The sequence below is a fragment of the Panicum virgatum genome, unplaced genomic scaffold (genome assembly GCF_016808335.1).
Source record: "Panicum virgatum strain AP13 unplaced genomic scaffold, P.virgatum_v5 scaffold_3273, whole genome shotgun sequence".
Lineage (NCBI taxonomy): Eukaryota > Viridiplantae > Streptophyta > Magnoliopsida > Poales > Poaceae > Panicum > Panicum virgatum.
In genome coordinates, this window is record NW_024376317.1 from 72,031 (window position 1) to 85,000 (window position 12,970).

At 45.0% G+C, this 12,970-nt stretch overlaps 4 protein-coding genes across 4 annotated transcripts; all 4 read left to right on the top strand.

Annotated features, from left to right (window-relative positions):
- Positions 1 to 2,979: 2,979 nt before the first annotated feature.
- On the top strand, positions 2,980 to 4,920 carry LOC120694114 (cytochrome c biogenesis CcmF C-terminal-like mitochondrial protein). Its single transcript, XM_039977285.1, has 3 exons — positions 2,980 to 3,030; positions 3,457 to 3,729; positions 3,917 to 4,920. The coding sequence occupies exons 1-3, from the start codon at positions 2,980 to 2,982 to the stop codon at positions 4,007 to 4,009; spliced, it is 417 nt and encodes a 138-aa protein (XP_039833219.1). The 3' UTR covers positions 4,010 to 4,920.
- Positions 4,921 to 5,994: 1,074 nt separating this feature from the next.
- LOC120694120 (ribosomal protein S7, mitochondrial) lies at positions 5,995 to 8,215 on the top strand. The gene has a single exon (XM_039977292.1). The coding sequence runs from the start codon at positions 7,647 to 7,649 to the stop codon at positions 8,091 to 8,093; it is 447 nt and encodes a 148-aa protein (XP_039833226.1). The 5' UTR covers positions 5,995 to 7,646; the 3' UTR covers positions 8,094 to 8,215.
- An 868-nt stretch (positions 8,216 to 9,083) lies between these two features.
- On the top strand, positions 9,084 to 10,335 carry LOC120694122 (NADH-ubiquinone oxidoreductase chain 3). Its single transcript, XM_039977294.1, has one exon. It carries the CDS (start codon positions 9,523 to 9,525, stop codon positions 9,877 to 9,879), a length of 357 nt encoding a protein of 118 aa, XP_039833228.1. The 5' UTR covers positions 9,084 to 9,522; the 3' UTR covers positions 9,880 to 10,335.
- LOC120694121 (ribosomal protein S12, mitochondrial) lies at positions 9,777 to 10,485 on the top strand. Its single transcript, XM_039977293.1, has one exon. It carries the CDS (start codon positions 9,924 to 9,926, stop codon positions 10,299 to 10,301), a length of 378 nt encoding a protein of 125 aa, XP_039833227.1. The 5' UTR covers positions 9,777 to 9,923; the 3' UTR covers positions 10,302 to 10,485.
- Positions 10,486 to 12,970: the final 2,485 nt, after the last annotated feature.

The following is a 12,970-nucleotide window of genomic DNA, read 5'->3' on the forward strand; positions in this document are numbered from 1 at the left end:
GGTTCAATAAGTGGGCTAGTCCTAGCCCTCCATTACGATCCTATCTCTCTCCGCAGGTTGAGTTATAGGTCGAAACATTCCCGGTTTGTTCGCTTTTGGTATGAACGACCGAAACATTGCCGAGAAGCGAAAGGTTGATGTCAACAACTCACACTGAATTTCCTCCAGTTCCTCCCTTTGTGGCAGAGCGAGCGCCTTGACTAAGATAGATTGACTCTTTCATTCTTGCAGCCTATTCTGGTTCCAATCGCGTTTGAGGAAAACCCCCTTTGGCATCAATGAAACTCTGTGATATAGGAGTTCACTCATTTCGTTTGAGAGATAGTGGAATTTATTCTTTCAACACGTACATCGACGAGGGTGTCGATGACTTGAGTGAGGGTGAGGAATGGTCATGTGCTAGAGGCCGTACCGTTGGAGTAAGACCTCAACAAGGGGGTGTGCAGTTTAAATGTAAATGACGAGCATGGAGAGGCCAAGGTCATTTGTAATTAGGTGTGGCTGATGCAAGAAGACTGGCGAGCTGTCCATGGTGAGACTCGTTGTGATGCTACTGCAGGAGGCATCCTGGTGTAGTTGAGGGCGCAGGACTTCTGTGCGGGTACAACTGGCACTTAAAAGACCTTCCGTGTAGATGAGTTCTCTTGAGTGAGACTAATCGAGTTACGAAGAAACCTTTGCGATGGTGCTGTGCAGTTGGGTTCTCTATGGAGGAACTTCGTTGTGGGGACCAAGGGGTCTTCTTAAGAAGAGTTGCTTTGATGAAAAGAGTGTAGCCATGATGGCAAGTCAAGGTGGGGCCCTGTGAAGGCAAGCCTTGTGTATGTTGGCGTGATGACGAGAGAAAGGAAATGACCTTGAACAATAGCAGTCTGTAGCACACCCTGCAATGACTTCGACCAGCGGACCAGCCTATCCAATACCCTACGCCATGCTTGATGGCTTGGCCTGTGGCTTTGTTGACCAGTGCAAAGGCCCGACAACCGTTCTGAGAGTCGCTGGAGAATGGCCAATAAGCTGGATTCCCTCCTTGCTTTACCTACTTTTTTTCCAGCGACTGCTACTGATTCCTTTATTTCCCACGTAACCTTTACTTCTATCTGGAGAAGATCCATTACCTAGCTCTTATTCCGGCATGATCAAATCGATACCAACATTCAAGAGCGGATAAGGCTAAAAAGAGAAAAAGCAGGGCTTAGGGGGAGGAATCCATTTATTATTTATTTATTAGCCTTAGCCTAGGCCCAACTATGTACAGAAATCTATCTATTATTGCCTGCATCGACAGCAAAGTAAACTCTCGCTGATGATAGAAGAACAACTCTTAGGGCAGTAGCAAGGAAACTATGAGCTATTTATTGTTCCTTTCTTAGACAGGCTACAAGATAAAGGATGGCTTATGGTCTATTTTCTTACTTTACTATCCTGCCTGACTTGGCAAATAAAAGAGAACCCCATTTCGCCCGGAATTGGACTTGTTTGCTACCTTGGGAAATCTTTATGCTTACCTACTTGCTGACCTTAGGATAGGAAATGCATATTACCTGAAAGCTAGTCGCTCGGCTGGCACGCTATCAAAGCACTTAGGATTGGCTGGAACAGAACCCCCGAGAAACTTTTTAACATTTCGGAGAATATAGAGAGGAGGGAGATAAATGTATATTTTGTATCGTTTCTTCGATACCTCGCTTACGTTTAACTTCCCTTCACCAACCTCAGAGGGTACTACGGGCTTAGACTCTCTAAGATATCCATCACTAAACTAAAGAAAGTAGCGAAAATCATAAGAGAAGCTTTGTGTTCAGAAGGTTGGGAAGGAGTACGCCCGGTTTGTCTTGATTTGCTTCATCCATGATTCCCCTTGTGGAGTGAAGTGGAATGCTAAAGATACAAAAGTGAACCGTAGGATCTCGTCTTACCCCATTGACAAAACTTGTCCAAGAAACCCTGTATGTATCGACTATGTAAATAAAGCCCTAATGTTTCAATTCCGCATACACCAAGAACGACCAATTAGCTCTAGCCAAACCTTGAACATAATTTTTCATTTATGCCCAAAAGGGACAACTGGTTTTGCCCATTGGTTCAAAGAAGTATTCAAATTTCCTTGGATGTGTATTATTCTTCTGGATTTGGTCGGTTGTATTATATATCGACTTTAAAATATAATATAAAAATTGAGCATTCTACTGTCAATGAAGTACATACTAAAATTGGGAAATGTTGAGCTCTATTGTTTGGAATAGGCTCGCTCCATCCTTCCGCCCGGCTGTGCTTTTACCTTTTTTTTTTGGTAGTGGTCTCCTGGTATTTTTTTTTGAAACGCCTGCCTTTTCCAATGATGGTGGAACCAGATCCAACACTTTCGGGATATCTCCCCGTGCTGCGCTCAGCATGTCCCACCATCTGAGCTAACCTGTCCTTAGCACGGACAGCACTCAATATCTCGCAGCGGAAGCGGAATATGTCTACCGGAGTACGCTCCGCAAAGCTCCTCACTCGGCACACAATCTATATCCAAGTCCCCCATCGCACTCCACAAGTTTGGGACGACCCCTTTCTTAACGGTGCCTTAACACAAGGCTTCCCTACTAAACCAGTACACTAAGTACGGGATCACTACTCATGACTCCTTGGTCTTCATAGTCCTCGAGAACACGATCAACAATGTCTCCCATACATTGTATGACGAAATGCCTCCTCACTATCCAATCAAAAACCGGACTTCCAAGATCCATCTCACTCAGACCCTTTTGAATGTAGCGGATAACAACGGAGCGGGGCTATCGAATTGATATGTATTCGAATCTTAGGAGCTGGTAATCACTGATATGCTCATATTGGTGACGTTATTGTTGCTGTAATCAAAGAAGCAGTGCCCAAAATGCCTCCAGAAAGATCAGACAGAAGTAAGACGAGCTGTAATTGTACGTACATGTAAAGAACTCAAACGTGACAACGGTATGATAATACGATATGATGACGATTGTCATTGATCAAGAAGGAAATGAAATCCAAAAGGAACTCGAGGTGCGATCGCTCGGGAATTGAGACTTATGAATTTCACTAAAAGAGTCTCATGAGCTCCTGAGGTATTAGAAATACTAGTAGTAGAGACTATGATATAGTAGGGTACCTGAATATAGATCAATTAGTAGATTGTGTCTGACGCATATACATGAAAAAAGCAAATAATTATATAATAATAAGAAAAAGAATTCTAATCTTAATAAAAGGAAGGGTTCGAATAGCATCTACTAATATTATATTACCGAAAACTTTGTGAAAATACTTCTACGAGAAGGTTTTATTGAAAACGTTCGAAAACCATAGGGAAAGTAACAAATCTTTCTTGGCACGTGCCCCTGCTCCTGGTCTTCGAACTAGTCATTAATGGTCGGCAACATAGGTACCGTACCCTTTTTCGGTATGCGTTGCGAACACTTTCATTTTTAGCGTCTCATCTTCTCTGGAGAAGCTCAAATCGAACGGATAGAGCAGATGGTCCAACTACAGAACTTCTTCTTTTTCATTACTTCCATGGTCGTGCCCCGTGGCACGGCAGCACCCGTACTATTGAAATGGTTCGTCAGTAGAGATGTTCCCACTGGTGCCTCTTTTTCCAATGGTACTATAATTCCTATTCCTATCCCTTTATTCCCTTTTTTGGTCTATCTACATTCAAGGAAATTCATACGCTCCATGGACAGAGCAAAAAGTGGAGTGTTGGTCAAAGCAAGCCGCCCTATTCTATTACCAGACAAAATTGGGAGAAGCTCATCCGCTAGAAATGCTTTATTTCGTTTCGTTCCCGTTCTTCATTTCCTTATTATCGAATCCATGGGGGACTTGTCATATTTAGAATCTTTCTGCGGTCTGCTCTGTTTACAATTCTTTCGTACTCTCTTCTCTTTACCACGCGATAGGTCAGCGAAGCGTGAGCGGGCGCTCCGAAGTAAAGGCCAAACACTTCGGCCTAAGGGGAATGAGCAACAAAATGACAAGATGAGGTGCCCCGGGCACCCCCATATAGAAAGAAGGGTCGAAGGTTTTGGGCCTGTAGCTTTCCCCGCCCCCCCCTCGTCGAGTGGTGCTTGTTTGGGGGGTGTGCCACCTGAAATCGGGCTTGAAGCTCTCGCCTTACCAACGAGCCGACTGTTGATGGCTGTTGGTCACGACTACTACAAAAAGTGAAGATGAATCTTTCTATTTCACATGGAGGAGTGTGCATCTTTATGTTGGGTGTTCTTCTGTCGTGCGACCCGATGGCTTATGTGCGACCTGTGGCCCACGCCTCCTATTCTATTTGTTCAGGGCGGGCGGCGTGAACTCTGATTCGATCCGGGTATTCAATCCCGCCGCTGAGATGCTCAGTTGACTCCTTAACCTTGATAGGAAGATGGCTTATTCCTAAATTCGTGCATAAGGGTAAGGAACTTTGGATGAATTAATGCGAATGGGTGTAAGCCTCGCAGCTCGGAAACACCCAGTGCTGACCACACTGAGAGACACGAAAGCGCAGGTAATGCCAGTTGGCGAAGTGGCGTTAAGCATCCCTAGCGGTACGCAAAGAGAGGTCGTGATGATATCATCTACGTCCGTACCGCTCCTCGTGGAGTAGATCCCGCATCCAACCAACCCTTTTTTTACCAGGGAACGGGAGAATTCCCACTACCGCTGGCAGGCCAGCCGGGCCGTGAGCGCGGTGGGAACGGGCTTCCCAAAAAGCGAGCCCCGGCCCGGGTCAGCATAGAATGGGGGGGGGGGGACGGCCCTAATGTTGTGTTGGCCGGGTTGCGGGCGGATAAAAGCGGACGTGGGGACTCGGGTCGGGGCACAGCGTAACTAAGAGAGCCATTCCATTTAGTGCGAGACAGAATGGGCGGGCACAAGCGGTCTGGTGTCCGAGCCGATTGGTCAGACGACGACTACTGCACATATTATATTAGCCGCCTATCCCGGAATGGACTGGGATGGAATAGAAAGAACGCGAAGCAACAAGCAAGGGATGAGCGCTTTGTTGCTAAAGCGCATACGTTTTCTTGCTGGGTCGGTTTGTTTTTTGGGGGTGGGGCAATAAGCTTGCTTCTTCACAAGCTTATCCCCGCCCCTTTCCTGTCCGTCCCGACCGGCAGCAGTTGGGTCTCCCCATCTCTCCTCAACTTCCCCGGTCTTCGGCCCGAGCTGTATGAGGCAGAAACTCGTCCCACGTACGGTTCGGAGGCCGAGCCCCACCCCTGCAATAATGGTGCGGCTTAGGTCAACTAATACGAATAAGATACAGTTCACTCAACGATTGCCTTTGGGTCCCGAACTCCATATGGGGAAGGAACGTTGTTGTTTGCGAGGTCTCGATCATTTACATGGACCCACTTCTCATTCCATTTGTGGGAATTTTTTGATTTATAAACCGTCCCCAACGAGCGAAAGGTTCATGTTTGAACATGATGAATCACTTCGTGCCGACCTGTTGCCCATAAACTTTCCTGCCTCATATGAGAATGGAAAACTGGAAGATTTTCTGCATCGGTGGATGAAGAATCACGAACATAAGAATTTCTGGTTTAGCATGTTCCCAGAAAGAAGATACTTTTTTTCCATTCGAGAAACGAGGAGTACGACTGAAGTGGCTATACATACAAATCCATTTACGGATCTATATGCTCCGATTGGAACTGGAAGTTCCAGAACTGGCGGCTGGTATACCACCATAATGAAATTGCCTTTTATTTTTAGTATTCGGATAGGATTTCTGTTGGCTTCATCGGGAGGCTCGCGTAGTTTGTTACGTCAACTCCAAAAGGATAAGTTGCATTGGAATCGAGAAAGTTTCGTTCATAATTGCATTAAAGGAGACTATGTTTGGGACCGGTCTGGGTTCGGCTCATCAACTCGAACGGTCAATGCTGGCCTGATACCAGCATCGTTATACGTCACAAGTTGGGGTGGTTGAACAGGAAAAACAACAAGGCAGGCGATAGGAAAAAGCAAAGGGGAACTGGTTAAAACTAAACAAGGAAAGGAACCGAACCGTTGGGATATGCGAATTCGATTACCAGATCGGATTGGAGGAAAAAGCAATAGTCCCTCCACATGATATTTCTCATATATAGATCCAAATCCATTGCTGCGAACGGCTGCTCGTAATCGGCATGATAGCGAAGCGAGCTCCTTTACGAGTACTACGAAGCGAGGCCTACATTCCTTTTACGCGCTCATCTTCTTTGACCCGGTATGAGAGAAGAGCTCGGCCTGCTTAGCCATCAGTTAGTGCCGATGCATGACTTCCATTCGAAGACAGGAACGGTACTTCCAACGGCTCATCGCGGATGTCAAGGGTACGGGTGAAATCTATTCAATGGTTGTATTGGCAAGGCATGCTTGTGATTGGCATGTTCCGAGAAGAGCACGGCTAAGGGCAAAGCAGACAAGGCACGGGTCCTATCCGCGGATTCGCAATAGTTCTAGTTCCTCGAAAGGACATCGTTCGCTTGCGGCTGAAGTGGAGATACGGCAGTAGTTCCTATCCGGTTTTCAACGGCTAAGGGTCGGTCCATAGAACCCTCGGTTTCGGCTTTCCTAGTCGGCTTTTTCCACGAGTTGGATCGTATAATGATGATCGGAACTGATTCCTTTCCTTCCTATCCGAATACCGGAAACGGCCTTCCTATTTGGAAAATCCTATCCTGGTTCTGTTTCTGTGTAAGCAACTATTGCCTTACTTGAGGATGAGTTTTCCCCTTGCTTTGCAACAACCAAATTCCCTTTTCTTCCAAGCAAAGCAAGACCTATTCCTTTCAAAATTCGTACTTCTGCAAAGCTTTAGGGGTTTAGAGAAAGGGTCTTTCTTTCTACCTATGACGAATAACTTCTTATTATCATGGCGACAGGCATTGTAAACCTACTTTTCCTACCTCCAGATGAGGAGGCCTTAGGACAAACATTCCGAAGTCACTGGAACGGCAGTGATGTGATCCTGTGTCAAAGTAGAGCAGTAGCGATAGTGAATTACTATTCTCATTAACAATAGGGCCTTTCTTCCGATCTTATCCAATTCGTTACGTTTTCTGATTGCACTACTTCCTTCTAATCCAACAATTTGAAACCTAATCTATAATATCCTAATCCATTAATGAATGCGATCTTCCCGTTTATCTCCATCTGCAGGGCTAGGATTTCTTCTTCTCGATAGTGATGAGGCTAGTGCTCCTTCTCTTCTTCCCAATTCCTGGAAGCCTTCTACTCCTCGAAACCCTGTCTTTTGTTTGATTTAGTTACAGATGGACTATCAAAGATATTGGCTAGAGGTCAAGATGCTGGGTGCCATGGATCGAGTGATCAAATCAGAATAGTTTTCAAAGTGAAATGTTGCTCCTAAGAAAACTCGTATAGTAGTCTCATTGGCCTTCGTCGATGGGACAAACGCGGAAGTGTATGCGTTACAAGGCAACTAGCATTTTGTTTTGTCATGGAATGAAAGAATGTTCTTGTTTTTCGTTGGAAAAACCAACGCCGACGTCAAGATCAGTCTCCTTTCTCTTTTCGGGAGCAGAGCTTCAAAAGAAGGACAGTAACGATCGCGTAATATCAATTTATCGGCCTCGTCATCGAAAGCGGCTTCCAATTGCTCGGAAATTCTCAGCTATATGGGGGACTTTGATGGTGAGCAAAAAGAATTGATCAAGAAATTGGTAAACTTTCGCATGATCGATGGTAAAAGAACGAGAGTTCGTGCTATTGTTTATAAAACTTTTCACCGCCTAGCTCGAACTGAACGCGATGTAATCAAACTTATGGTTGACGCCGTAGATAATATAAAGCCAATATGCGAAGTGGTCAAAGTAGGAGTCGCAGGTACTATTTATGATGTTCCTGGGATTGTAGCCAGGGATCGTCAACAAACCTTAGCTATTCGTTGGATCCTTGGAGCAGCTTTCAAACGACGTATAAGCTACAGGATAAGCTTAGAGAAATGTTCATTTGCTGAGATACTGGATGCTTACCGAAAGAGGGGAATTTCACGTAAGAGAAGGAAGAATCTTCATGGACTGGCTTCCACCAATCGGAGTTTCGCGCATTTCAGATGGTGGTAAAGTGATACCACATAAGGAGCTCTTCCTCATTCAGTCATACTCAACAAAAGTCAGAAATGTTTGACCCTGATCCTTTTTTCATCTTCATATAGAAAGAAAATCGGCCTTCCTCATACTCCCCCCTTCATTCATGGAGTTGGAGGAATCCACAAGAGGCCTGCCCGTTCATAATTGCATAAAAGAACCATTCTTTTTATGAAAACTCTTGTTCCAAACAAGCAAGGGATTGAGCAACTAGCGCAAAAGCCGTTGCGCTAACGCGCATCCGTTTTCTTGCTCCTTAACGACCGAGGGATGAAATCTTTCGACGACTAGGGAGGCGTCACCCGAGGCCGATTCCTGTGGATCACTATAGAATCTTCTAGAAGCAAGCTAGGCTACCTTCTGGCTAGCTCTGCCATCTTAGAAAAATTCCTTCGCGCTTAGCTTAGTAAGCTAGCTTGGTAAGCTAAGCAAGCCTGGTTCTCCGGGCACTATGGTAGGACGTGGATCGATCATGACGAGAATGGACTTCTCCGTCATGTAATGGTTTAGAAGAGTCACGGTCCAGTTCCCCGCCGGGCTTTTTCCCTTCTCGACTAGACGAAGGAGATATTCATTCCATTCAGGCAGGTGAGGAAGGGCGGCGTCGGCTTGACCCTGTCTTCTCTCTTGGTCGGGTCGGAGGCTAAGTTTCTCATTCAGTGGTGAGGTGTTCATAGAAAGCAAGGCCTCGCCCAACGAGTGGCGGATTTGGTTTGGGTGGGGTCTCGTCTCGCTTGGACGCTGGGGAGATCCATAGATCTGGATAGAGTCTTTCTCGCTCAGTAAAGAAGAGTACGCGCGCTACGGCTTACGCAGTGGATCTTCGGGCAACCAACCCGGCACATCCAATTCCGATCAACAACTTGGAGGTATGGCTGAGTGGCTTAAGGCATTGGTTTGCTAAATCGACATACAAGAAGATTGTATCATGGGTTCGAATCCCATTTCCTCCGGCACGGAAGTTGAACGGGCGGGCGAAATTACGTGAGAGAAAGAACCTCAGATTGATGGAGTCCGCCGTCGGACAGAATAGCACTACTTAGTGACTAGGAGCGGAGCGCCCCTTTCTTGTTCTTGGTGGCGTCTATAGCGAAGAAGACCTTCCCGAACGAGGGCCGTCCAGTCCCTGGCCGGCTCTCGGTTCTTGAGCAAGCTCCTCCACTGCGGGTAGGATGCTTATAGATGAAGAAAAGAGACTTTAGGCAAGTGGTTCTGGTAGCTCAGCTGGTTAGAGCAAAGGACTGAAAATCCTTTTTTGCTTGTTTCAGTGGGAAGAGCAAGGGGCATTGCCCTTTAAATCCTTCAGTGGTTCGAATCCACATCTGAGCGTCTTTTTTTTTCGGTATGCCGCTCCGCGAGCAAGGAGCGCCGCGAGGAGAGCGAGAGAACGAAGTGGGCTTTGGTGATGTCGGAATTTGCACCTATTTTTATCTATTTAGTGATCAGTCCGCTAGTTTCTTTGATTCCACTCGGTGTTCCTTTTCCATTTGCTTCCAATAGTTCGACCTATCCAGAAAAATTGTCGGCCTACGAATGTGGTTTCGATCCCTCCGGTGATGCCAGAAGTCGTTTCGATATACGATTTTATCCGGTTCCTATTTTATTTATTATCCCTGATCCGGAAGTCACCTTTTCTTTTCCTTGGGCAGTACCTCCTAACAAGATTGATCTGTTTGGATCTTGGTCCATGATGGCCTTTTTATTGATTTTGACGATTGGATCTCTCTATGAATGGAAAAGGGGTGCTTCGGATCGGGAGTAACCACTAGTGAAAGGGCTAAGGGGGGAAGGACATAGGAAAGAAGGATGCCTACAAAAAATCAATTGATTCGTCATGGTAGAGAAGAAAAACGGCGCACGGACCGTACTCGAGCTTCGGATCAATGTCCCCAGAAGCAAGGAGTATGCCTGCGTGTTTCGACGAGAACACCGAAAAAACCTAATTCAGCTCTACGTAAGATAGCAAAAGTACGGTTGAGCAATCGACATGATATATTTGCTCACATTCCAGGCGAAGGTCATAATTCGCAGGAACATTCTATAGTCTTAGTCAGAGGAGGTAGAGTGAAAGATTCGCCAGGTGTGAAATCCCATCGTATTCGAGGAGTCAAGGATTTGCTGGGAATTCCGGATCGTAGAAAGGGAAGATCTAAATATGGTGCAGAAAGACCAAAATCGAAATGAATGGAAGATGCCTCTGGAACTTTTTGGTTCTTTTGTTCGGGAGACAACCATTGTAGATTCCAGCCGAGAAGACAAAAAAAGGGTATCCCCATGGAGCAGTTTTGGGACTTATTTCAAAATCTGATACACAAAGCGTGGGAAACCGAACCCGCTTTTGTTGTAAAAGTAGCAGCAATAGTCGTAATTTTAGTCTTCATAGCCACGTTTATCTCCAACCACTGCCTCAAGTGGAGATGCTTCCTGTATAATAAAAAACAGGGCAATGTCCTATTTGAGATTGAGGACTCTGTCTCCGGTTTCAAAATGAAACCGACACCTCGAGTGCCAATTCCTGTAAGGAAGACCCAGAAAAAGTTGGATGTAAGGAAGCTGAAGCGGAAATGCAATTCTCGGTGATGGTATGGTAGGAAGCCAACCCATCAAAAGGAAAGGTGAGCAGCCCTTATTGCACAAACGGCCTACTTATAGCCCTATTTATACCCTTTCTAACGTGGATGACAGGTTTTCTCTGGTGAAGCTTATAGACCCACCCCTTCTTTATACTAATATAATAGCATCTTTCCCTGCCTGTCTGCAGCTTTGTCTGACTATATTTGGTCTAGGACTAATGAGCTCCCTTTCTGACTCGAAAGAAATTGACGTATCAAATCTAGTTTGTTGTGGTTGGAAAAGAAAATAAGGTATTTCCTCCTCTGGCTATATACTTTATAATTAACCTATTTCTTAGGGAAGTAATGAAGATGGCTAAGAAAAAAGGTATCCGGTTCCTTTCATCCAAAGATAAAAAGGATACACAGATCTAAGCTAATCAAGGCTAAGGGAATCTTTTCCTATAACTGCTAACGGCGGATATCCGTTTCCTCGGGCAAACCACATTCTATTTATCTTATCCTCGGGGAAAGCACATTCTATTTATCAATTCTACTGATTCTAGCTGTATTTCCCTATAGTATTTGCTGACTAGTAAGTGAGATATGGCTTAGCTTAGTATTTGGTTCAGTTGCCTTCTTCTTTGCTTTGGTTTGGTTTGCTTTGCTTTTCAAGAATGAACTCCTTGGTCCGTTGAGATCATTCTGCTACGTACTAACTTGTAGTGGAATAGAAGATAGCGACTGTTCAGACTCGAACTGGCATAGGCTGGTCTGATCCGTATCAATATCTTAAGGGTTTCTGTTAAAGCTTAAAGGCGCATCGGTTTCTTTCCGATTGATTCCTAGTCACCTCTGCCCCCGGGTGAGGATTCCGCCCTTGCTTCTCGCAATGGTCCACCGGATATACCTAAAGACATAACAATATTCTTAAAACTATTACTATAGAGGCCCTGCCATTGAAACTAGATTCATACTCTAGTATAGTCTAGTACTTTATCAAAGGTGCCTTTCATCTTATCTGTTTAGGAATCAGAATGAAAGCTAGCTTAGTCAGTCGTAGGTATGTACAAGCTAACAATAAAGTTTAAAGGCTATATATGAGGAAATGAAATAAAGAGATAGGTTAGGAAAGAGTGGTTCGTTTCGCTACGCTTTTACCGCAGGCTTTCACTTCTTGTCTACAGCAGTTCAAGTACGAGATAATGAATTCCTCTAGCCCTGTCGAGAGGGAAGGTCAAGTAAATCGCTTCAAGCAATGGCTTTGGATCGCCCTAATTGTGATCATTCTCCGCTTCGTTCGCTGATCTCTTGCTATTGCTTTTTCTCTCTAGCCTTGTCAGGCTGGGCCTAGGGTTTCCATTCCTAAGGCTTTTTCTGTTTCAAAGTCCGACTGCTAGAATTCTTATAATGAAAGTCTTCCTAGCACGGACTATGGCTGCTTATTAATTAAGTAAGGGAAAACATCTTACCATAGGATCGATCATAAGGCCTAGGTCTTTCTTCAAAGATAAGTACTGACCTTTCCTACTGTGTCAAAGCACTTTTGCTAAGCCTCACGCTTAAGCAAGTATTTCATCTGCATAAAGGAGGAAGTAACTTACCCTTGAACAATCGCCTGCTCTAGCATATTGGAAAAGGCGTGCATAGGTTGACTAGTCTAAAAAGAGAGGCTTCCTTATAAGGGAATTGGCGCCCGCAGCTCGGCATACTTATTCTACTGACTTATTAGCAACAGTAATGAAATCTGCCGTACACCACTATCGAATCAGGTCTCGGGCAAGCAAGGGAACGAGTTTATTCATCTTGAGAGTAAAGCGTTTAGTGAAGAAGACGAATTGGACTTTCGAACCTAAAGCAGGCAGATAAACTGGTCCTATATAACCAAACTAAGCTCGGAGCGAGCCAGAAAAATAAGCTAATCCTTACGTCGTCCCAGCCTATCCATACAACGTTGTCAAAGTCCCAGCTGATGATTCTTATTTCCCTATTCTCTTAGTAGGAGAGGAGCATGGCCAACCAATCACATCTGTAGCTCGAGCTCTTGCTTTCGCTCGCAGTTGTCCGATACTTGCTTGACTAGTAAAATAAGCCTACCTAGTGGATGTGAATTCTTCCTTCTAAGCTCGTTTCCAAACGTATGAAACATGAGTTAGGCCGGGTATCCATCAAACCAAGCAACAGAGTCTGGTGTATAGATTTCTTATTGAATGACAGGAACTACTGCTTAGCTTGCCAGTTATTACTTGACTTATACAGGTGCAGGTACTTATCACTCTTACTCCAAGCCTGGTCTTTTTT

Bases quoted from the DNA above. Each gene is read 5' to 3' on its own strand.
- LOC120694114 (XM_039977285.1), top strand. From the start codon at position 2,980: ATGACGATTGTCATTGATCAAGAAGGAAATGAAATCCAAAAGGAACTC. The intron at 3,031-3,456 runs GTGCGATCGCTC...TTTCATTTTTAG, and splicing joins AAATCCAAAAGGAACTCGAG to CGTCTCATCTTCTCTGGAGA. The intron at 3,730-3,916 runs GTCAAAGCAAGC...TCTTCTCTTTAC, and splicing joins GAGCAAAAAGTGGAGTGTTG to CACGCGATAGGTCAGCGAAG.
- LOC120694120 (XM_039977292.1), top strand. From the start codon at position 7,647: ATGGGGGACTTTGATGGTGAGCAAAAAGAATTGATCAAGAAATTGGTA.
- LOC120694122 (XM_039977294.1), top strand. From the start codon at position 9,523: ATGTCGGAATTTGCACCTATTTTTATCTATTTAGTGATCAGTCCGCTA.
- LOC120694121 (XM_039977293.1), top strand. From the start codon at position 9,924: ATGCCTACAAAAAATCAATTGATTCGTCATGGTAGAGAAGAAAAACGG.